At 48.7% G+C, this 22036-nt stretch overlaps 1 protein-coding gene across 1 annotated transcript in view; it reads left to right on the top strand.

The window, feature by feature from the left end:
- The first annotated feature begins 557 nt into the window (after positions 1–557).
- Positions 558–22036, top strand: part of EGLN3 (egl-9 family hypoxia inducible factor 3) — a 28397-nt gene continuing 6918 nt past the window's right edge. Inside the window, exon 1 of the mRNA XM_080397049.1 lies at positions 558–1565. Coding sequence (XP_080253175.1) covers positions 1209–1565 — 357 coding nt within the window. The 5' untranslated portion in view covers positions 558–1208. The remainder of the gene's footprint in view (positions 1566–22036) is intronic.

Consider the following 22036-nt stretch of genomic DNA (forward strand, 5'->3'; position numbering starts at 1 on the left):
GGCCTCAGGCGGCGTCTCTGCGCGGCGTGCCCCGGCGCTACCCCTGCGTTCTGCGGAGGCTTCGCGTGTCTGCGCCGCAAATCCGGCGCGCAGTGCGCAGCTGGGGAGTTATCCGCTCTTTGCTCTTCCTGACGCGTTTCTAACGGCACCCGTGCAGTTCGGCCGGGCTGGGGCTTGGCGGCCGCGGCTGCGCCAGGAGAGGCGCGTTTCCCCTCGGACGCGGGGGATGGAGCCCGCCGCGGCGTGGGACGGGCTGTCCCGCGTGGCACCGAGTCCCCGACAGCCCGGGAGGGGCCTCCCGCCGGCGGAGCCAGGCACCCCGGCGGGCCCGCTGGGGGTGAATCGTTCAGGGGGGCTGCTGGTGCATAAACCTTGTCAGAACCAGCGCATTCCTCGCCCAGAAGAGCGGTACTTGCCGCCAGCGCAGTGCTTCCGTCTGGTGCCGGAGCGGCGGGAGGCGGGTGTAAGGGGCGGTGGGAGAGCGCCGGGGGGAGCCCATTTGCAAACGTCGCTTGGGCCCACGGCGGAGCGGGGCGAGGTGAGGCGAGGCGAGGCGGGGCACCGGTGCCCCCGCGGCGGGACGGGGCGGCGGGGCCGGGCTGGGAAGCCGGCGGGGCCCGCCGACATGCGAGGGGAGAATTCCTCAATGGCGCTGGCCACGCCCGCTCCCCGGCGAGGCGGGGCCGTAGGCCACACCCTCCAGGCGCACGTGCGGGAGCCCCCGCCGCTTGTTCCCCGCAGGCTGGCCACACCCCGCGCTGGCCGATTGGCTGTCGGGGCGGGGGTGGGCGGGGTGGGGGCAGGGCGAGGCGCGCCGGGCGGGCTCCACCCACGTGCGGCGGGGCCGCGCGAGCGGGCGGCGGGGCGAGCACACATCCCGCACGTAGCCGGCGCATTAATCAGCGCGGGGCCATCTGCCGCCGCCGTCCATAAATCGGGCGGGGCTCCCGCGCGGCCCCGGGGGTCCCGGCGCTGCGCGGGCGGCGGCATCAGGAGCGGCAGCAGCAACAGCAGCAGCGCGGGGTTCCGGCGGCACCGCCGCCCTCAGCAACGCCGGGCCGGGGAGCCCAGCCCGCCGCGGCGAAAGTTTTGCCTCACCTGGCCCCGCGCGGCGGCGGAGCCCCTGCCCGGCTCGGCCTGGAGCCGGCGGGCATCGCCTCCCGACGCGGGCGCCGGCGGGGCAGCGGTGCGGCCGTCCCCGCCGCGCCATGCCGCTGGGGCACATCATGAGGCTGGACCTGGAGAGAATCGCCCTGGAGTACGTGGTGCCCTGCTTGCACGACATCGGCTTCTGCTACCTGGACAACTTCCTGGGGGAGGTGGTGGGGGACTGCGTGCTGGAGCGGGTGAAGCGGATGCACCGCGACGGGGAGCTGGCCGATGGGCAGCTGGCCGGCCCCAGCCGCGGCGTCGCCAAGCGGCACCTCCGCGGCGACCAGATCAAGTGGATCGGGGGCACGGAGGAGGGCTGCGAGGCCATCAACTTCCTCCTCACGCTGATAGACCGGCTGGTGATGTACTGCGGGAGCCGGCTCGGCAAGTACTACGTGAAGGAGCGATCCAAGGTAAGGGGCCGCGGGGCCCCGGCCCGCCCGCCGGCACCGGCTGCCTCCCGCCTCGCAGCCGCCCGTGGGACCTGGCAGAAAGTTTCCGCGGGCGCCCGCCCACCTCGCGTCCGCGGCCCCGGCAGCCCCGCCGGGCGGGCCCCGCCGCTCCGCTCCCGGTGGCGGGGAGCTGCCCCGGGGACGCCCGCGGCGGGCAGCCGCTCGGTAGACCGTGCCGCCGGCGGCCGTGTGCGGAGAGCTCGCTATAACCGCGGCCGCGGGGCTGCTCCGCCGGTGCCGGCAGCGCTCCGAGGCTGCACGCCGCAGTGCTGGGTCTCCGCCGGCCTCCCCGCCTACCGGCCGCTGGCCGGGCCCTTGCCCGTAGCCCCGCGTGCCACCGGTGATGACTTCGCAGGCGTCCCGGAGGCTCCCGACGGCACCCCGGTTCCCGGCCGTGGGGCCGGAGTCCGGCTGCGCCCCGCGGCTGGCTGCGGAGTAGGGGGGGCCGCTGCGGCGGGGCGAGCCCCGGCGGGGAAGCCAGGCCTTGGCCTTGGCCGTGACCGCCCTTCGGGGGATTGTTTCGGGTGGCGGGGAGAGCTCCCTGCCCGCTCCCCGCACACCCGCGGGGTCGGACCCGCCGACCCGGCCGCTTGCGCCCATTGACAGCGTTAGCCAAAACAGTTTCGATGGTCAACTCCTGCCAGCGTCCTACGGCTGCAGAGGTGATCGGTGCTGCCGGGGTTGGGCGTGCAGCACAAAGTAAGGGATGCTCGGTTTGAGCACGGCAAACTTTTTTTTTTTTTTTTTTTTTGTGAAGTGTGGAGTTGTTTTTTCTAGGCTGTATTGCTCATAAATGGAGAGGACACTTGTATTATAGGTTTCTGTCCCAGTGAAGTTTATTTGCACTTGTAATGTCATTACTTCAGTTTGGGACGACTTGGCTTTTCTTTCCTTGTCTGTTTTGTGGTGGCAAAGCAGACTGGTTTGGAACTGAGTTTGCCTCATTGTCCTGAGTGCTGAAAATGTCCCCGCTTCTTTATTTCTGACTTATAAATTCTATAATATGTAGCACATTTTCAAAGCATTCACTGCTTTAGAGCTATGCCAGGAATGATAAAACTCTTTTTCAAATAATTACAGAAGTGTAAAGTCAGGCATTTCTTGTGGTCCTAACTTGTACTGAACTAAGGGGATGTGTTGAGTGGTACTGAGATATCTCCCCCCCACTCCCCTTCCCCCCAAAACAAAGGAAACCATATGGTGATATTTACCAGTTGCTTGGGAACACCTTAAAACCTGTGCATGCAGGCCCCCCCCCCCCCCCCCCCCCCACTTCCACACAATAGTGGGAATAATAAAAGGTTGAAACATTGCTCCTGGGCTGAGGATCTACTGATCATCAATTTGGTTAAAGCTTGGGTAGATCTGGTTTAAAATGTGGGTAGACTGGATTTCATTTATTCCTGCTGGGAGCCTGGTGTTAGGAGGTATAAATAACCATTCTGCTTTGGCATGGCTTTAAGGTCATCCTAGTTCTTTCTTTGGATGACTTCTGTTTGCCTGATTACTGCTGGAAGTGCATTGCTGCATTGCATTGCAGATGACCTTGGGGAGGGAAACAGGGGCTTACATTAAAGCTGGCCCGGAGTAAAAGGAGGCTGTCCCCTGCTTTTACAAGGTATTTGAAGAAAGAGTCAGCTGGATGGGTGAAGGCTGTTGGCACCAGCTGGGAAGAAGGGTCTTTTGGAGGGTGACCTTGCAGTGTATAGATGACTTTAAAAACTGAGTTGTGGTGTTCTTGCAGTCATTTTTGTACAAATAGTAATAACAGACAAGACAGAACTTGTTTTATAAGTTAGATACCAAGCTACTTGCTACAAAGACTTTTGGCCCTTGTCTTCAGCGTGGAAGATGTCAGGTTCTAGATAGCACATGGAACAACAGTTCAGGCCTGAAAGGCACTTGGTATTATTTGTAAAACTAAACGCAGAGAAATTTCCATCATAAATTAATAGTAATCAATGCCTTTATTATAATAAGTACCATGGATATGTGAGGCCCTGGAATAGCAGCTGCTGTCCGTAACTGAGATGTGGGATGCCTTCAGCAGAAAGATTATTTCTGTGACTAACGAGCTGACTACTGCAGTGCATGCAGGTTCCTACATCACCTATAGACATTTTCCTTCCACCACTATACCTGCCCATTTTGCTTATCTAAAGTCTTGTGAATGCATGCACGGAAATCCTAAATGTAAATTCAATGTATTTTTTATTTTATCTGCTACATTATACACATAAATGGATGCCCAGTAAACTTCCGCAGCTTAACATTTGGAGGAATGTGGGGTGTTTCTGAGCAACTGGACCCGAACTTCTTACCTGGATGTATGCTATTATAACTTATTGTTTTGGGGTATAGGTATTAGATGGAGCTAAGTGGCCCAAGCAATTTGTTTAAAGTGTAAGTCTTTGGCTACATGGTAACTCCTCTTGTCATGAAAAGGAACCTGTGCAATATCAGCCTCATCATTATTTAGAGGTTTATGCTTTTAAACCAATAGTATGACTTTAATCTTCAGCCCAGGTGTTGGAAAAGCGGGAGAAATTTGCTTTGTAAATGAATTTGTCAGCTTTATGTCTGCTTACTGTGAAGTGCTGCTGCACATTGGTTTTGTAGCTACACAAACATAAGAAGTCAAGAACTATTTTTCTCCAATAAAGGAGTCTTTCATTGTAGCTCCATGAGAGAAATGAGTCAGTTAGGGTTTTGATGTTTCCAAATGAACATCAACAGCTTTGCAAGGAAGTTAAGATCGCATCAAAGAGAACGGACAGAAGTAAAACTTCACAAGGGTACTGGATACTCTGAGGAGCTGTTGGTTGATACTTGAGGGCTGATAATGAAATGTAACCTTCCATCTTTGCAGACCAGTGATCCAAATCTATCATTGCAGTAAGTCATATTTTAAAATATTAGTTGACATGGTTAAACAATCAAAATAACCAGATAAGATTCTTCTAAAGGACTCTCTGTCGACAGACAAAGTGTACTGCTTGTTGGCTTCTGCGCTCTCCTCAATGAGAGCTTCCATTTTCTAGTAAAATAATAAGTCGTTCTCCTTTTCTAGTGAGTAAATGGCTTAAAGATATCACTGAGGCATTGTTGACCTGGGTTCAGTTGTTTTAGAATGAGAAGACTCACGTCCTTGTGCATAGGGAGGCCTGGCTGGCGGACTAGGGTCACTGGCTTTGAGGACCTGTGCCCACTCTGCTGGAGTGCTGATGCTTGGTGGAGAAAAGCTGGCGGGTGGTTGGGGCTGGGAAGCAAAGCTGCCGCTTGGTCTGTGAGGCCAGTCACCTGGAGTGCCCCCAAGTCAGCTGATGCTCCAGGGACCAGGGTGAAAGGGTGATGTGCTGCAGCTTCTGGCTCCTCAGGTCCCAAAGTCCTTTCTTGGGGTTAATTGGTGCTTGAGGGAGTGCCCTGTAGAAAAATCCCTGTATTATAAGTAACTAAAAGCAACAGTGTGTTGTTTTTTTTTTAAAAAAGGCAGGAAAATATTCCAGAAGAAAAGCCATTTGAGAAATGTCTCCTTCAAGACATAAGTGCCTTTAAATGCTGCTGCGCTTTTTTTTTAATGTAGAAGCTGCAGATGTGCCAGGTGCTCTGGAATTTGGGATATCCATCCCTTTGGCAGGCTCAGATGTTGTAGAGACTGGGAAACCCAGGGCCCTGGAAGTCCCCCCTTCAGGGAGGCAGGGGCTGGGGGCTGGCTGGTGTGTGGACACGTAAAAGCTGCGTTTGCAGCGGGATGTCTGGGTAGCTCTTTGGCTGACGAGAGGCTGTGGCAGTTCCCCCATTCTCATTTTGCCTCTGCCAGAGAAGAGCAGGTCTCCCTGTGGTCAGGCAGGGAACCAGAGTGATGCCGGCAGTGCCTGCTGCCCTGGGCCGCGTTGGCTAGGTCAGTGCCTGACGTGCTGCCAGCAGGCTGCATTGGTCCTCAGGGTGAGGGGTGGAAGGTACTTTGAACTGGTGTGGCTGTGCTCTGCAGGGACTCTGCACCCTGGTCCTGACAGGAATGTATCCTACTGTGAGTGACTGGTACCCTCTTGGGTACCATCGTGGGTTGAAATCCATGTTAGGGCTGCCTTTGGGTACCTTGAGCTCATCTTGCACCTGCTGGGCACCAGTGAGCCCTGCTGGTTAGAAAGTAAGGCAAGAAGTCAGAATCCAAAGAGCTGACCTGTGTTGAAGGAACCCCATGACTGGATGTCTTCAGCTCAGAACCCAGCTGCTCACATCCAGCATCATGTATGAAGTGAAATGTGTTTGCAATATGAGATTAGTTAATTTGGAAGTCTCTGTGGGATGCAAACCCTCTTGAAAACTTGCTTCAAAATCTCTGTGTGGGCCTTTCACTATTTTATGGGATGTTTTCTGCATCTTCCACTTGTAGCCGTGACACCTGCCTGCTCACCCCACCCTGGTGGGCCCTTTCTGACTGTCACAGCAGAAGCAGGTCTTTTGTGGTGGCACTTCAGCAGACACCCACTAGCCATGAAAACCAGAGCGGGTCCTTCTGCCTACTGCATGAGGGGTGTTCTTAGGTGGATTCTGAAACACGGTCTGTCTAGCAAGCTGTTAGCAAAATTTCTGTTCCTAAGAACTGAAAAAAAAGTGCATGAGATGTCACAGGCTTGGGTTGAGTAGTTTTACAGAGTCCCTCATAACTCTGTTAATGAGGTGAAATAGTTTTGCATTTATGTATGAAGAAAGAAAAGTTCTGTTCTATAGCATTCAAATTCTATCTTTTGCAATTAAAATACAGAGTGAAATGCTGAATTTTCTGATGTGAGTTGTGGATGTAAGGAGCGTGATAACAGAAAACTGGCTATAGAGATGAAGGCAATACTGCCTATAAAAATATACGGGTTTATTATATGTTACAAAGTATTTTTGATACTTGTGTAGCAGCATGCCTTGCAATTAGTTTACAATGGGAGGTCTGATGAATACCACCATCCAGAAGAAATATGCATAATTTTTCTTTCTTCTAATCAAATGCACATGTTCCGGCATAATGGGTAAGTTCAAATCTGTTCTTCTGGCCGGCTGCCGGCAGAGTCCAGAGCCACTGGAACTGTAAATACAACAGACAAGTCGTTTTATGCTATCAGACTGAGGAATTCAGTGTTGGCACAGATCCTAGAGTGGTTGCTTTGGCTCAGTGTCAAAGCCGATGTTTATATCTGTGTTTGTCAAGCAAGATTAGTTAGCCTGGTTAATTATACACAGGAATGTATAATTTTTACTTGACAATCAGAGCATTAGATGAGTATAAACCTGGGCATATTAGCTCTTGTTTTTGTTCTTCATCAAATTATTTTCAATGACTTTTTGAAACTTTTGAAAGATACTTCTCTGCAAGAGGCACTCAGAATCTTTCAGATTGCCGCTTCACTCAGCAGGGACAGGGTATCGGAGAGACAGGTCAATATTTTACAGGCAGTGATGCACGTATCTGTAAGTGGGTAGCCTCTGTGGAATGGTGTGTGAGCTCATTAGCTGGGTGTTGCAGTTATGAGCAGCTTGAATTCTGTACCTGCTGTGTGTCATCACTCTTAAAAACCTGACTGTAGTGCACTTATTCCACAGTAGGCAGTGGGAAAAAAAGTGCTACCTGCAGCATGTGACGCCAGAGCCTCAGGCAGCCAGGTGGCTGCTGTTGGGCCTCCTTTCCCTCTCCTGTGCAGAAGTCTGGAACCACCCAGCGACCTCTCTTCGGCTGCGTTCGGAGCCTGTCCCTGTGCTTTATGGTCGCAGTCACAGAAGGGCAGAAGGTGGCTGATCCCGTATGAGAAGGGAAGTAAGTCTGAGCTCTCAGGCGATGTAAAGAGCCTGTTTATCCTGAGTTTGTGCACGTGTTTGTGGCATTAGGGCAGGTTACTTGACTCTTTTATATTGTCTGCAGTTTTGCAGCCAAGAAGAGCTTAATGAGTCTATTAGTCTCTGGAGCTACACAATGATGGCAAAGCAGTGAAGTTTTTTACAATCTGTCCCATACCGGTAGTGCATTTCCCTCGGTACGTTCTTACGCCTTGCCATGGACTGCTCTGGTACCGCTCCTTCCCAGCGCCACTACATCAGCTCTTAAAGCTGGAGACTTGCAGTGGTAGCCCTGCTGGCATGCCTGCCAATATCCCTATTACTTGCAAGCCCTAACTATGTGGCTCTCAGTTTGATTTTGTAGGAGGGGTCATGAAATGTTGGTGTGAGCCTTCTGCAGCTGTGTGGGTGGGGAGGGACACTGTAACAGAGGTGGCATTAGTGCCTCTGGGTGCAGGGAGCATTTGCCCTTTGGACTGGCAGGGGTGTGTGCAGCATTGCAAGGCACAGTATCTTTGGGAGAGCCACTGGGGAAAATGGCAAGATTCAGAGTTCAGTGCCCCCTCCCACTGAGCCTGCCTTGTGGAAGGGAGGGGAGCTTGTCCTTACTATTAATATTTGTGCACAGACTCTTCCCAAGGTAGTTATTAGTGAATAGTTCAGTTCATTACAGCTCACTGCTAATAACAGTATATGTTTAAATGGAGATGCATTGATGCTCATAACACTGATGCAAGGCAGCATGTACACAGTCAAACTGAACTTATTTCTTTGCATTAAGGATTCCAGTTGTCTGTGTTAATCCCAGTGTCTTTATTTGATTTCACAGTAAACTCTTCTTTGACTTCAGAACTTACCTGGATGGTAGCTCAGTGTAATACAGCCTTACCCTGCATATTGCTTCCTGAGCAATTTGCTTGATGTAGTACGTGGAAGCATCTTCCTTCTTTTTCTCCTATGCTGCACAGATATATATATATTTTTTTCCGGGGTGTGTGTGGGGTGATGGTGGTGGTGGATGGTTCAACAGTGTCTGTATTCCCTCAGCACTTCCTTTCAATATGTGGAAGGGTTGGGATAGAGGGAGAAGATAAAACCACAATGACCCAACCATGAATGCATTTTTAATCAGATGAAATCTTGATGTTTGCTGAACAGACTTGACACACTTGCAAGAGATCAATACTTTTATCAAATGTTTCAAGATAACTCCTACAAAGTCAAAGTACTTTTTAAAATGTGAATATCTAAAAAAAAAAAGTTTTTCTCCTGTTTCAATTGGATTCCTGTTGTGTAGGTTAGGGGCAAGTGGTCCTTTGGCACCAGCAGGCCACATCTGCCTTACAGTGGATGGCTTCTGAGAATGAGGAGGTCAGAAAAGGAAGCCTGTGACTAAGTGTTGCTGGTTTTAGACTGATGGAGAAGGGGGATGTGTACATACCAACTTGAGGGAATTTGAAGCCCTGGATTTGATTTATCGTGACTGTAATCCTTCTGTCACAAAGCTGAAGACTGAAACAACGTTGTTAGAAAGCTGCCAGCAACATGAGGCTTCATAAGCTTCTGTGAAAAAGGTTTTATTGGATTAGGAGAGGAGGTCTTGGGTAGAGGTGCTTTGGGAACTCCGTCTGGTACCTGTGCCTAGGGCAGCTGGTGGGCCCTGTGGTGCGCACCAGAGTGAATAACTGATGTGTCGGCACAGAACGTGGTGGGGCTTGACAAAAGATTTTGATTGATGCCTAACATTACATAGCAATTTGTTTTAGACCATAATTTTATTGCTTTGAAAAGAGATGGCAGGGAGTTGGTCAGAAAAGCAAGGAGAAGGTCCCTAGCTGTTCAGGCAGTGATGTGGAGGCTCATGCCAAGTAGACTATCTCCTACTGCTTAAACTCTTTGCAGGCATGTTGTCCCATCAGCATACTACTCCTGACCATTCCTGCAAGTGATTTGGAGAGAGCTGTAAGCCCCATTTCCCCTCTGACACTCAGGCACATACATGCATCTGCTATCTCTCACTGACAGAAAGGAGCTTTTCCCTACAGTCGTTTTTCTCTTGTCATTCTGTTTTGATAAGATTAGTAGACAAAGAAACTTAGTGCCACCATGCAAAGCACTTAATAGAAAGCAGTTGATTAAACAAGCTACTTGTTGCTCTGATTTTGCACAAATAAAGTAATGCAAGAGGATTTTCCTGACCATAATGGTTCCATGGAGGCTTATAAATGTTCGTGCCACTGGCCAGCTGATTTAAAATGAATAGTATAAATTGCAGGAGTACAGCGTAGCACGCTATCTGCACAGCCTGGAAACAGCTCGTCCAGCTTTGTCAGCTGGAAATGGCAGGGTGGCTGCACCTTGTGCCAAACATTAGGGAATTGCATCCTACTTTGTAGCAAAGATAACAATTTTGAGCCTCATATATCTAGTTCATATGAATCCTTTGGTTACAATAGACTCTTTTCTATGCTTTCTTTTTGGACCTGAAAATTCAAAGAGGAAATGTGTTTACATTTTTCCTGTCTGTAAGTCATGATAATAATAATTCATCATTGCTTATGTCATTTTGCACTGTAATTTTTTTATACAAATTGATAAGGCATTTTTTTTTTAAAGTTTTGGCCCCAGTTCAGCAATTCACTTAAGTACTTTTTTTGTTTTTAATATCTCTTTCAAATCAATGGGACTGAAGCACATCCTTTGGTACTTGGCTTAGACTACGTTAGGATACGTTTAGAAAACATCAAGGAAAGTTGCGGTGACTTCTTGTGCTGTCTCTGGTATTTGTCTACATTTAGTCTTAAATTTGAATTACGGGTCATCTTTTACACGGTGCCTTGGCAGGGAGCAAGGTCCCTTAGCTGATGGAAATTATAGATAGCAGCTATGATTTGTAACTGACCTTTGCAACTGACTGTCTTGCAGCAAACCTGTCCTATAGCATTATCGGTAGCCATTATTCCAGTCGTGCCTACAGGGAGATAGATAGGTGCCAGTCAGGGCAGGCTGGGGAACGCAGCCCTGAGTGGGAAAAGCCTGGGATGTGAGATGCTGTTGGGCAGCGGGCTCCAAGGCTTCGTGCTGGCATCCACTGCCTCCCTGCTGCCCCGAGGCCCCAGGGAGTGAGGAAGGGATCTTGCACACAGCCCCTTGCTGGACCGTGGGGATAGAAAAAGAATGCAGAACTGGGGGGATCTGGAAGAGGAGACTTAAAAAAGAGGGGAGGGAGAGGGGAAGTGTCAATTAGTCCTCAACTTGCCTCTTCCTAGGTTGTTAAGTCTTAGGGTGTTGTGCTTGCTGCTGAAGACTACAATGTATGACTGCACCTTCCCCTTCTGATTTCCCACAGGGAATCAGGTGGAAGTGGTTTGAGAAGTGGAAAAAGGAGAAGCTTCACTGTAAATACTCTCACCTCTCCTGCTGTTCAGACATACAAGCCACAGCATCTGACTAGGTGTGCACAAACAGAATGGGGTCGCCCGGGATGTATTGATAACTTTGTTCTTTACAGTATTCACCAATGTTTCCGCGTCCCTACGTTAACTTGTCCTCTGCCTTCCGTTGCCTGCGGCACATATGCGTGGTGCCGCAGCAGCAGGCGGGCAGGAAGGGTCGCTGCCTGGTTAACTGCTTTACAGGCTTCCTCTTCGCAGGGGAGCAATGAGTGGGTTTGCGGATGTTGGTCCTCATTGCCAAATTTACTATAATTCAGCATTTGGTGGTGGTCAAGGGCTGACATGTCAAAGTTGTGCGTTTTACCATTATATTTCTCAGTGCATAACTTGACATCTAACTGGTGACCTACAGGCTCGGTGCCAGAGTGACACTGACAGTGATTATTTCTTGGCAAGGATGAAAATGTAGTTGACTTGTGTTTTTTTGTTTCCTTACACTTACCTAAGAAGTCTGCAACTGAAACAAATACATTTTTTTTCTTTCTTTCTTAGTTTACTTTTGTCTTTTGCTGGCAGTCGGTTAAAAACCTGTTTTACAGCTTACAACCAGTAGAAGCTATTGCTGCTAATTGAGCTGTGTTAGTACCATGTCTTGGCTGTGGTTAGGAAAGGCACCAGTTGCACCAATGGTGACCATAGCTATGGGCACACACAGTACCTACTTCACCCCCACACATAAATATGCATATATACCCCTATAGCTCTGACTTGCCACCATGTATCTTGTGCCACACACCCCTAGTAAAGCCAGCTGTAGCCCCTCAATGGGGGGTTTCTTACCTCCACTCTTTCCACAGCCTGTTGTGCCTGTGCAGCCACTGTCTCTCCTCTCCATCCCAGGCAAGAGGAGAGACAAGGATGAGGGCTGCTTCCTCGGCTACCCAACCCCCTGGCATCCTGGGAGGGCAGCTCCCGTCCAACCTCCAGCTTGGCTCAGCCTTGGCCACCCCTGCCGTGGCTCCAGTGCACGCTGCTCTTGTCACACTGGCTGCCAGAGAGGAAAGGTTTTGGAGAGGAAGAGGAAAATAGAGGGAACAGAGCCAGAAAGACCACTGCAGGCTTTCTGCATCCTCAGGAAACACCCTGAACGCACACCAGAGAGACCACCTCCCTTCTCAACAGCTGCTGTGCTTCCTGCAAAAGCTACCTTCAATGCTGAAGAGCATTATTACATTAAGACCCGGTCCTGGACTGAGTCTTGAGAAACCTCCCAAGGACTGTTGCCTCACTGAGTTGCAGTGGGAATGGCAAACGGGGTAGGGCTCCCGAGGGGACAGCGGTGGCGCAGAGCTGCCGCTGTGGAGGGGGAGCTGGGCAGGGGACCCCTCGGGCGTGGCTGTGTCCCCTGGCCGGAGGTCGGAGCCCCTGGCAGCAGCAGCGGTGCAGCCAGCCTGTAGGGTTGGGCTCTTCTGTCGGGTGGTGGCAGCATAAATCCGTGGGAGAGGCTTAACCAGTGGAAAAAGTGAAGTGGGAATTCAGCAGCCCCTTCAGGTCTGGAGTCTGGTATTGCCCTGCAGCTGGGTTTAAGACCAGGCTTCCATGTCTAGGAGTTAAGAGCTTTTGTGAATAGCTTTAAGGTGTGCAAATGTAAGGCTTGAGCCCAGTTTGTTATGTGCGTGCATGCCTGTGTTTATGCATGGTTGCTTTGTTCAGAGTTGCCTAGTTTCTGTCTACACACACCTTACTGGTGCAAGTACCAGCTGTGTAGGTGGTGGGGATGACAGGCATTACAACACTTAATAGGAATTTTTTTTTTACTGATACATTTTATTGCCTAACCTTAGAACAGGTGTATAGTTATTATTACAAAATTGCCTTGAATCTGAGGAGCTTGTTTCCCTTCCTGTGTATACACGTTCACCCCCTTTAATTGCACCCACACTAGAGAGCTTGCACCGTTGTAACGTACACGTGTAGTCAGAGCAGTACAACTTCTCTAAGGCTTTGCCTGCATGTGGTAAAGACTACACATGTTATTTAAGCATAGCAGAAATTATTTCTGATGGTAATTTATTGTGGGTAATCTTAATGAGTTTTATCCATAAATATTCATTTAGACAAAATCCTATGCAGGAATGAATGCTCTGTTAACTAGGCAAGGTCCTCTGAAAAGGTGGTGGGGGGTGAGTGAGACAGCTTCCTTCCAGAGTTAACTGGTCTCATCAATTAGCCTTAATTTGGTGCTACTGCTGTGATAACAAACACTTGAGAACGGTTCATCTCTCTGTGTATGCGGTGCAATAGTGTCACAGCAGCCTCAGAAGCCCAGACGACTCTGACAGTTTTGGAAGGACCCTTGAGGCATATTTGGGGTACCCGCCAAGTGTGACGGCGCTAGTCTGAACCCAGCCTGCCTCTGGCAGCTGGGAAACTCTCGCTGAGCCAAAGGGGACAAAGAAAAACATCTCCCCGGTGCAGCGCTGCCCCTGCCACTGTGGGAGCATGTGAGGCCACGGAAGGTGTCTCAGCCGCTGGCCCCAAGGAGGGGCCATGCTGGGGCCTCCCTGTCCCCATGGCACATCTGCTTCAGGGTGGTGGCTTGTCACCTCCTGTGCCTGCGGTCGCCCAGGGGTGCCGGCTGTGAGCCTCTGAAGGGGAGCGCTCAGGGCGCGTTAGGGGTGCTGCGTGCCGGCTGTGAGCTGGTGGAAGTCTTGCAGGCAGTGTTGCTCACTCTCCCTGAGCCTGCGGGCTAAAATTAAATAAATAATAATAGAAAAGGGATGTTGGCCAGCTCGGGCAACTCCAACACCAGCAAAACACAGTTTGCCTGTGTTGTGGGTGTGTTGTTAAAGGTCGGGAAATAAGGCCACAAGACCATCAAAATACATAGTTCTTTAAATGTTGCAGGAAATAAAGTGGTGTAATCCTCTGGGTGATTAGTAGCAGAATTGAAAAGGTCTTAAGTGCTGACAAAGAATGAAAGGCTGGAACATTTAAAGAACTATGAAATTATCTTTCTACCACACAGATGAGGATATTCCACAGAGGATGTCTGTGCTGGTTACCATGCCTTTATTCCCTGCTGAGAACCTGAACACACGGGGGACGGTCCTTATAGATTTCCTTAATGAGCCTGCACTTACTTACGAATTTGCTTTTCTGCTGGGGTGGCGCTTGTCACCGTGTCCCCTGGGACTCATTACAGGGGACACTTTCTCTATCTGCATTGATTGCTTGGGATGCTTTCTTGTCAGTGCAGCTCGTCCAGGTTTGGCTCTTGAGGGAGAGGAGGGGACTGAAAGAGTTTTCTGGGTGATGAAAGAGGGCTTCAAGAACAGGCAAAAATAATGCTAAAATTTAATCAAACAGAGTATATTTTTTAAAAAAAGTGTGGGCAATAAGCATGTGTGCTCAGGCGTGCAGCAGGAGGGGGAGGGAGACCAGTAAGAACCAGAACAGAGAAGCGCTTTGAGCGTCTGTGTGCTGCAGGCGTGGGTTTCCCCCTCTTCCCTCCACAGCGTCTGTGAAGTGCACTCTGGAGTAAAGTTTGCGTTTGATCGCCGATCGCCTCACGCTCCGCACGTAGCACTGTCGTTAAGCCATCATCTCACTGGCCCCAAGCCAGGGCTCAGTGGCGCAGGGGCGGGAGGTCTTTCTAAACTGAAACAGCCTTTATTGATACATTGATGCACTGCGCATGTTTACAGCTGCTAATTGGAGACTTAATTTGAATATCCTTGACTGAACTAATTCACTGGCAATAGCCTTTTAAATTTCAGGTCCTGCCGCGATGGCATGCCTGCTCTTCACAGCACGCTAATCTCTTCTGAAACTGTATTGTCTCTGTGTGCATGCAAGGCACAACAACCGAGTAATGTTGCAGCCTAAAATGCAGTGTTAGGTCAGAGGAGGATGTAAAATAAAAATCTTACCTGATTTTACCATTGCAGGACATGAGAGAAGCACTGGGGAACTGGAGAAAAGCGTTAATTGACATACATGCAGAAATATGTAGATTAATTAAACGTACAAGGAAGAAGGTTAATCCTTTTAACTATTAGAAGAAACAAAGATGCTCGCCGCAAAGACGGTTGCAATCCTATGGTAATTCTAGATTGGTTTCCTTCAACTTCAGCCTCTGGGCACGGCCAAGAGGAAATGGAATACTGAACATGGAGAATTTGGGTGGTGATCTGAAAACAAGAGGTGTTTTTTTTACTGGCCTTTAAAAAAACAGATGCAATGTAGACAGTATACAGTGGCAGGTGAACGCCTGGCTCTCTTCTTGCCCAGGAAACCCCATGGGAGGCTGGAGAACTCCCTTTTTGCCCAGGAAACCCCATGGGAGGCTGGAGAACTCCCTTTTTGCCCAGGAAACCCCAAGGAACGCTGGAGAACTCCCTTGGTCAGGTTCTTTCACAGCTTCCTGAATTGCCTCTTCACTTCAGGATCCCAGAGATCCCCTTCGCATTAGGATCCAGCAACAGGGACAGCTCAACAAAACTCTCCACTGCCTCCAAAGCTTGGCTCGCAAATGCTCCCTGTTCTCTTGGCAGTCGCATACCACCGACACGAGGCATGGCTGTTCCATGCCTTCCCACTTCACAGCAGCACTGCCCTGGCAGCCAGCTTGAAATTGAAGGGCATCCAGATTTATCTCTAAGTGGGTGTTCTGCTAAGAAAAGAAATAAGAGTCACAGGCTGAAGCTGTCCTTCATGTTAATGGGACTCTTCAGGCCATGAACTAAATTTTGTTGCCAATCATTAGAAAAGCTTCCTAAGCCCCATCACAGATTCATTTAATAGGGAGCTCATTTTTAATGTAGTATCAATCTGTGATTTAGCTTCCTTACAGACAGATTCCATAAGATTTGAAAGCTTATTATGGGCTCCTTGAGCTACCACTAGATAACATGCCAGTCATCAACAGCTGTGTGGCATGGAGATAATTCATAAGAAGATCTTTTATGGGTAGTTTTTTGTTTCTACCCTTAGTTCTAGAAGATTTTTAATAAGCAGGAGCAGTTTTCTACTAACCAGTATCTTTCCATATCTTTCCTGCAGATAAGAACAGTAGTCTTTCCCACAATTCCCACTCTCAGGCTGTTCCTCAAAAAAATTCTCCAAAGTGTGCCTCTATGTACCTGGAAACAATAATCAAGCTGCAGTGGTACATATGAATAATCAAATAGAATAAAAAGGGAGAGATGAGATTTGCAGTTCTTGGAAGATCTGAATCTGATGATCAAGGTCGCGTACATGCAGGGAGAAGCAAGTACCAGACCACCTGGCTAAAATGCTATCCATGGAAACATGGTTTTTGTACACTTACAAATACTTGCCCAGCAGGAGGGTATTATTAGAAAGAGGTGGTACTGGGCACTGCAGAAACAGCATTGTGTTGCTGAGAACTTTTGAGCATGACTGTATCTTTACTTGTGTGGCTGCCTCTCTGGCCATAGAAACGCCTTCTCCTTTCCCCTAAAATTTTCAGGGTTACTGATACAATACAAGAGCAAGAAGCAAAATTAGCTGTGATCGTCGCAATCTAAAGTGTAGTGCTTCAGATGAGTCACCTGCTGGTACAGGGTCCTATCAGTCTTTCATATCTTGTTTGCCATGGCGCGTTTGGCCCTTCAGCAGACAGCTGTCACCTGCATCCAAGGTACCGTCCTTGCGTGGGTCTGTTCCTGCAAGCTAATGAAGGAAGTGTTCAGCAAACTCTGCTTGTGGCTGAGTTTGCGGAGTTTGATCTGCTTTGTATTTCATGAAAGACAGTAACTGCCCCAGGGTTTCTGTTGTTACTTCTGTTGGCTTTTTTGCTTTTTAGATGCCTTCCATATGGCTTCAGTTTAGACCTCTGTATGAAGATGAAAGGTGCAGGTGTCTTGCCCTGCCAAATTCTAGCACTTTCCCCAGTGTTTCTTAATGTCTAGGTACAGACTCCTTCCTCACGTAACTCTTCCCCTCTCTTGCCTCCACCTCTGAGCAAGAAGCTGATCAAAGAGGGTGGAGGTGGCTAGGTTTAGCTCTGTAACAGCTGCTTGATTGAAGACTGATAACCAGGTTATGGAGGAAGAAAATGAAGTACTGGTTTCTCATGCATTCTCACTGCTATAGTAGCCCACTTCATGTTTTGTGTGACTGAAATGAGCAGGGTTTTACCCCTGCTTGAAATTGGTGGCTCCCTTTCCAACAGGCGCGTTTGTGTGTGCTGATGTCTGATTTTTTTTTTTTTGCTGTTTTAACATAATTTTCTTCTCTCTGTTCCCTCCCATCTCCACAGAGTATTAAATTAGACCAACCTTCCTAGGTCATGCTTCAGTGTAGCAGTTGAGCGTTTTAACTTTTCATTAATTCAAACAAACTAATATTTAATAATGTTCATGAATATTTTATACTTAACCATTATAAGCTACATAGTAGAAAACACTTGGGCACAATTGGGTGCAACAAGAAAGTACTTAAGATACACCCCGTTGTGCCTGTGTGTCAGACAAGCCTCAACTGAGAATCTCTTGTCTTTGATCGTGAAATGTCAGACTGCTCATGTTCTTTTATTGTAGAGCATGCTGTGTGCCTTTCCCTTTCTGGCTGTACAGACTGTGCGTGTCTACAAACTAAAATCAGGTTGAGCATGATATGCGCTCAGACCTACGTCAATCAGGTGAATCCTTGTAGTCCTCATTTCCTAAAGTCTGATTCAAGTGTGGTGGTTTTTTTTTTTTGTTTGTTTGTTTGAGCTCAAGTTCAGGACTGAGAACCATGTCTTGGACTGAGATTTGGGAAACTTGGGAGTGTGCAGCAAAATAAAAATGTATTTGAAAGCTGCAGTAGTTAGACCACCGTTAATTCTTAATACCATTGTTTTCTAGAGAGCCATGACAGTGATATTATAGATCAGTGTTGCCTTGTGTCTGTGTAGTACCTGCCTTTCATCTAACAGACTTTACAAATTTCTGAATTTAACTACTTGATGTACAAGCTGTACGCAGGGATGATCTACACCAGGGTTCAAAAGTAGGAGCTGTGCAATAATATATAGGACAAATCAGGTACAGAAGGTGGAAAAGCATATTGTGGAGTCTTTAGCTTAATCTGGAAGGGCAGTTGGTGTTGGCAGGGTAGAGTTACAGAGGTCAAAGTTTCCTCTGCTGGTTGCTAAGGTCATACTAGTTCTGAGAGGAAAATACGGGATCAGTATAGGGTTTCAATACCACCTATACGGTCTGCACTAGGAGTACACTGGGGCTTACTGCTAGTAGGCACGGAGAGCATCTCCTGACCTGCTGCCATCACTGCTTCCTGTTAAGCACTGTTCATTTCCACTTAGGAGCATCTGCCAGCTGAGGTATTCTCTGAAGCGTTTTGTTCCAAGTATCAGTCTACTCGAGCACTGCTTATTTTATGAAATACAGCAGAATGATGCCGCACAGCATGGTCCTGGCTATCAGCTAGAAGGATTTGTTTTTCCCCTTGCTAGAGGCACTAGGAGGCAAGGAAAAATCCTCTCTAAGGAACTGTTGTTTTTTATCCGCCTCCAAACTTTGCTGGTGTCTTGCAGTTTGACTTGCAGATTTCTCTGGCTGACTTGAGTGTAATACTTAAAAACTGAATGATGAATAACTTATTTTTGCAAGCTTCTGTGCAGTGCTGAATTTACTGATGATTCTTGGTTACTTACTAAAGCTGGTAATTACTGCTTGTTTAACTGGTAGTTGATTTGCACCCTCTTGGGAAACCTCACATCTCTGAAAATGACAGTGCAGAAACTGCAGTCTTGATTTGCTTTACATTTTCCAAGTTTTGTAGGGTTTTAATTTATGACTGTTGACTAGACCACCAGAGCATTGGTCTTCAAACTATGGGGGTATGTGCGACTGCAAAGGCATGCATTTGTGTATCAGAATTTTTGACTGTTCAGCTGTTTAAGACTAATTTTTTTTTTAACTTATAATGGGGGTGGTGGTGTTGCTGAGCTTGCTCTTGAGTGCTTACACTAGGAAATTAAGCCAACTAACAGCCATTGTAATGGGTTGTATTGTGAGGAAGAGAAAAGTTATGTACATTCCTGCTTCCTACTGCCTGCTATAGCTAGTTTAAGTTTGGAGTTGGTTAATGAAGGGAGGTGCTTCCAAAACCAGAGTGTGCTCTTCTGGGAACAATAGTTGAAAGTATAGGAATTCTTTTTTTGTTTGTTTTGTTCTGACACTCAGCTTGCTCACCTGGTAAATGACTTGATTATTATGATCTACCCTCTGGTTTTTGTAGCTAGCCCATGCGCTGAACTGGCAAATACCAATTACCTAAATTAAGTCTGGGTCACGCATCTCATCTCCTGTTTCTTGTTTGCTTTGAATGAATCCAAAAGTAGTGCTAACAGCTGGAATCCCTGCTGAGGCCAGCTTGATCTGCTCTGGAGCTGCTCCAGCCAGTGCTCTGATAAAGCTTGATATCATTTCAACAGGCTCTAGGAGGACCAGAATGATTTCCCTTCATTGTTTAAGGTTTCATTCAAATATTTGTCACGCCAGGAAAAAGGATATTTCACTTCTGCTTTTCTCCCTTCACTGCTGCTACTAGAAAACTTTTTTTTCTCTTTTTTTAAAGTTAAGCTAGAGTGTGGCCAGTGCTGTCGGATTCTATGGGGAATTGTTCTACTGCTTCATCCCCTGGGACTCTACGTTGCAGTTGCAAAAGGTGCACGCTGTAAATAAATAATGCATAAATATCTGAGTCAAAGCACATATTCTGCTAAGAGAACATATTATGTGGGGGAGGCTGGGGAAAACTCTGGCCCTCTGCCCAGATTTTGGTAGTAAGTAAAACACCAAAGTCCCTTTAAGGATCTGGCCTGCAGTCTGTTCTTCTTTCAGCAGCTTTTTGATTGTGGCATTAAAAAAATAGTAGTAATATTGGATTGATTTTTAGGCAGTTCAGTAATCTTGGAGTAATGTCTGCTCTCCAAAGAGACCTCCTTTGAGCCTCCATAATTTTGCCTTGTACATCAACTTAAAAATGAGGTATTATCAGTCAACAAAGTTTTATTCCTGCCATGCATCATCCCTCTGGTATGATTAGCAGAGTTGTGCTGAGGCGAGCCTCACGCTGGCTGGGTAAGGCGTGCGTCCCCTCGGCAGCAGCCGCGCTCCCCCGGCACAGCTCTCCCTGCCCGTCCGTCTGCTGGAGTCGCTGCGCCCTCTCCTCTGCGCTCTTGGCTCCCAGGGTGTGTTGGGGTTGCATGGCACCCCCATGTTTTGGCAGTGGGGGGCTATGTGGTGGCTTGTGTGAGGAGCTGCCGGCAGCTTCCCCCATGGCGATGGAGCCGATGCCAGCCGGCTCCAAGACGGACCCGCCGCTGGCCAAGGCTGAGCCCGTCAGCGACGGTGGCAGCGCCTGGGGGTAACGTATTTCAGAGGGGGGGGAAAAACCTGCGCAATAAATCGCAGCTGGAGAGAGGGGTGAGACTGTGTGAGAGCAGCAGCCCTGCCGGCACCCAGGGCAGGAGGAGGCCGGGGGGCTCCGGGCGCCGGAGCAGAGACCCCCCGGCAGCCCGAGGTGCAGCCCCCGGTGCGGCAGGCTGTGCCCCCAGCCCACGGAGCCCACAGGGGAGCAGACACCCCCCCGCAGCCCGCGGAGGTTCCTAGAGAAAAATCTATTGCCTTTAGTAAAGCCTCTACTGTCAATCTCGTGTGCTGTCAGCTGTGCTTGGCAGGTTATTGTGGGCAGATCATGCAAGTGGTGCACAATCTCATCCTCGTTCTGTGGGACAGGTGTGTGCAAGACTCCTGTACCTGAAGTTAGGATGTTATGGGCTGGCTGGGTGGATGGAAAACTAGATGGGTAAAAAACTGGTTGGATGGTTGTGCTTGGAGGGTGGTGGTTAATCAGTCATATTATACCTAGAGGCTGGTAACAAATGGAGCACCGCCGGGATCTCTCATGGAACCTGACCTGTTAACCACCTCTATCAGTAACACAAAGCAAGTGGCAGAGTGCACTCTCTCAAGTGTGGAGATGGCACCAAACTGAGGGGGACCAGTTGATGCACTCAAGGGCAGGGCTGCCATTGAAAGGGCTGGAGGAACGGACCAACAGGAACCTTTTCAAATTAAACATGGACAATGCAGAGTCCTGCCCCTGGGAAGAAAGAGCCCCCTGCAGCAGTACAGGCTGGGGAGCAGCTCTGTTCCCTGGGGACCCTGGTGGTCTTGGTGGGCAGTGAGCTGAACATGCCTGCAGCGTAACCCTGCACAACAGCATCCAGGGCACTGTTTACAGGAGCGCAGCACATAGGTTGAGGGGAGTGATTACTGCCCTCTCCTCAGTCCTGGGGAAACTGTATCTGGATACTGTGTCCAGTTTTCCAGCCGAACTTAGCCCTTCATCTCCCATCACAGTTGTTGCTAATACTGTCAAGCAATGAAAGTATGTGTCAGAGGAGTGGGAACAAGACTTCTATTGCCACAGCTCTATTGGAGTAAACTCCATGGAAGGTGACTGATATCACTTCCAAGTAGTCCCAATATTAAAGACGTGACTGAGACAAATATCGGGTATCCTGCACCAAGCAGTCTCACTTTCTCTTCCTTGCATCCTGCTTAGGCTGCAAATTGTGTGAACTCAAGTTTAGTAAGTTTTTGCTCTAAAAACCCTTTTAAGACCTTGTGACTGTTGTGTGGTTTGGAGTAATTCATGTGAGGCTTGTCTCATCATTCAAGGTGAAAACTAAACAAATTATGAATTATGTGATTGTATCAGCAAGTCTGGAGATGATCAAAGAGAGAAGTATGCTTCTGAAAGCTGTTTGGTTAGTTCTGTGGTTCAGTCCATGAAAGCAAACATGCGCTGCCCTGTGCAAACACAGCACAAAGCTGCAGACTTTTGCAGACTTTGCTCTGTGGACTTCTACCCACATCTCCTGGGGACCCTCATTTTGTGTTGGACCATAGAGTTGTAAATGACAGGGACTGAAAGATATGAATAGAGGAGAATGGTGGTGGTAAAGCAATCCCAGGATGTCATGCCTGCTACTTTCATTATGACTGGCAAATTGGTTTAGCAATGACTGCTCATCTTTAGAAACCCAAGCAAAATTTAGGTGAAACTGCCTTTGAAGTCGCATAGCTTGTAGAGAGAAATAAGCTTGTATCATGTATACTAGTGTTTTAGTTTAATTCAGTATTTTTGTCTCCTACTTTATTGTATATA

Source organism: Falco punctatus (genome assembly GCF_963210335.1).
Source record: "Falco punctatus genome assembly, chromosome: 7".
Classification (NCBI taxonomy): domain Eukaryota; kingdom Metazoa; phylum Chordata; class Aves; order Falconiformes; family Falconidae; genus Falco; species Falco punctatus.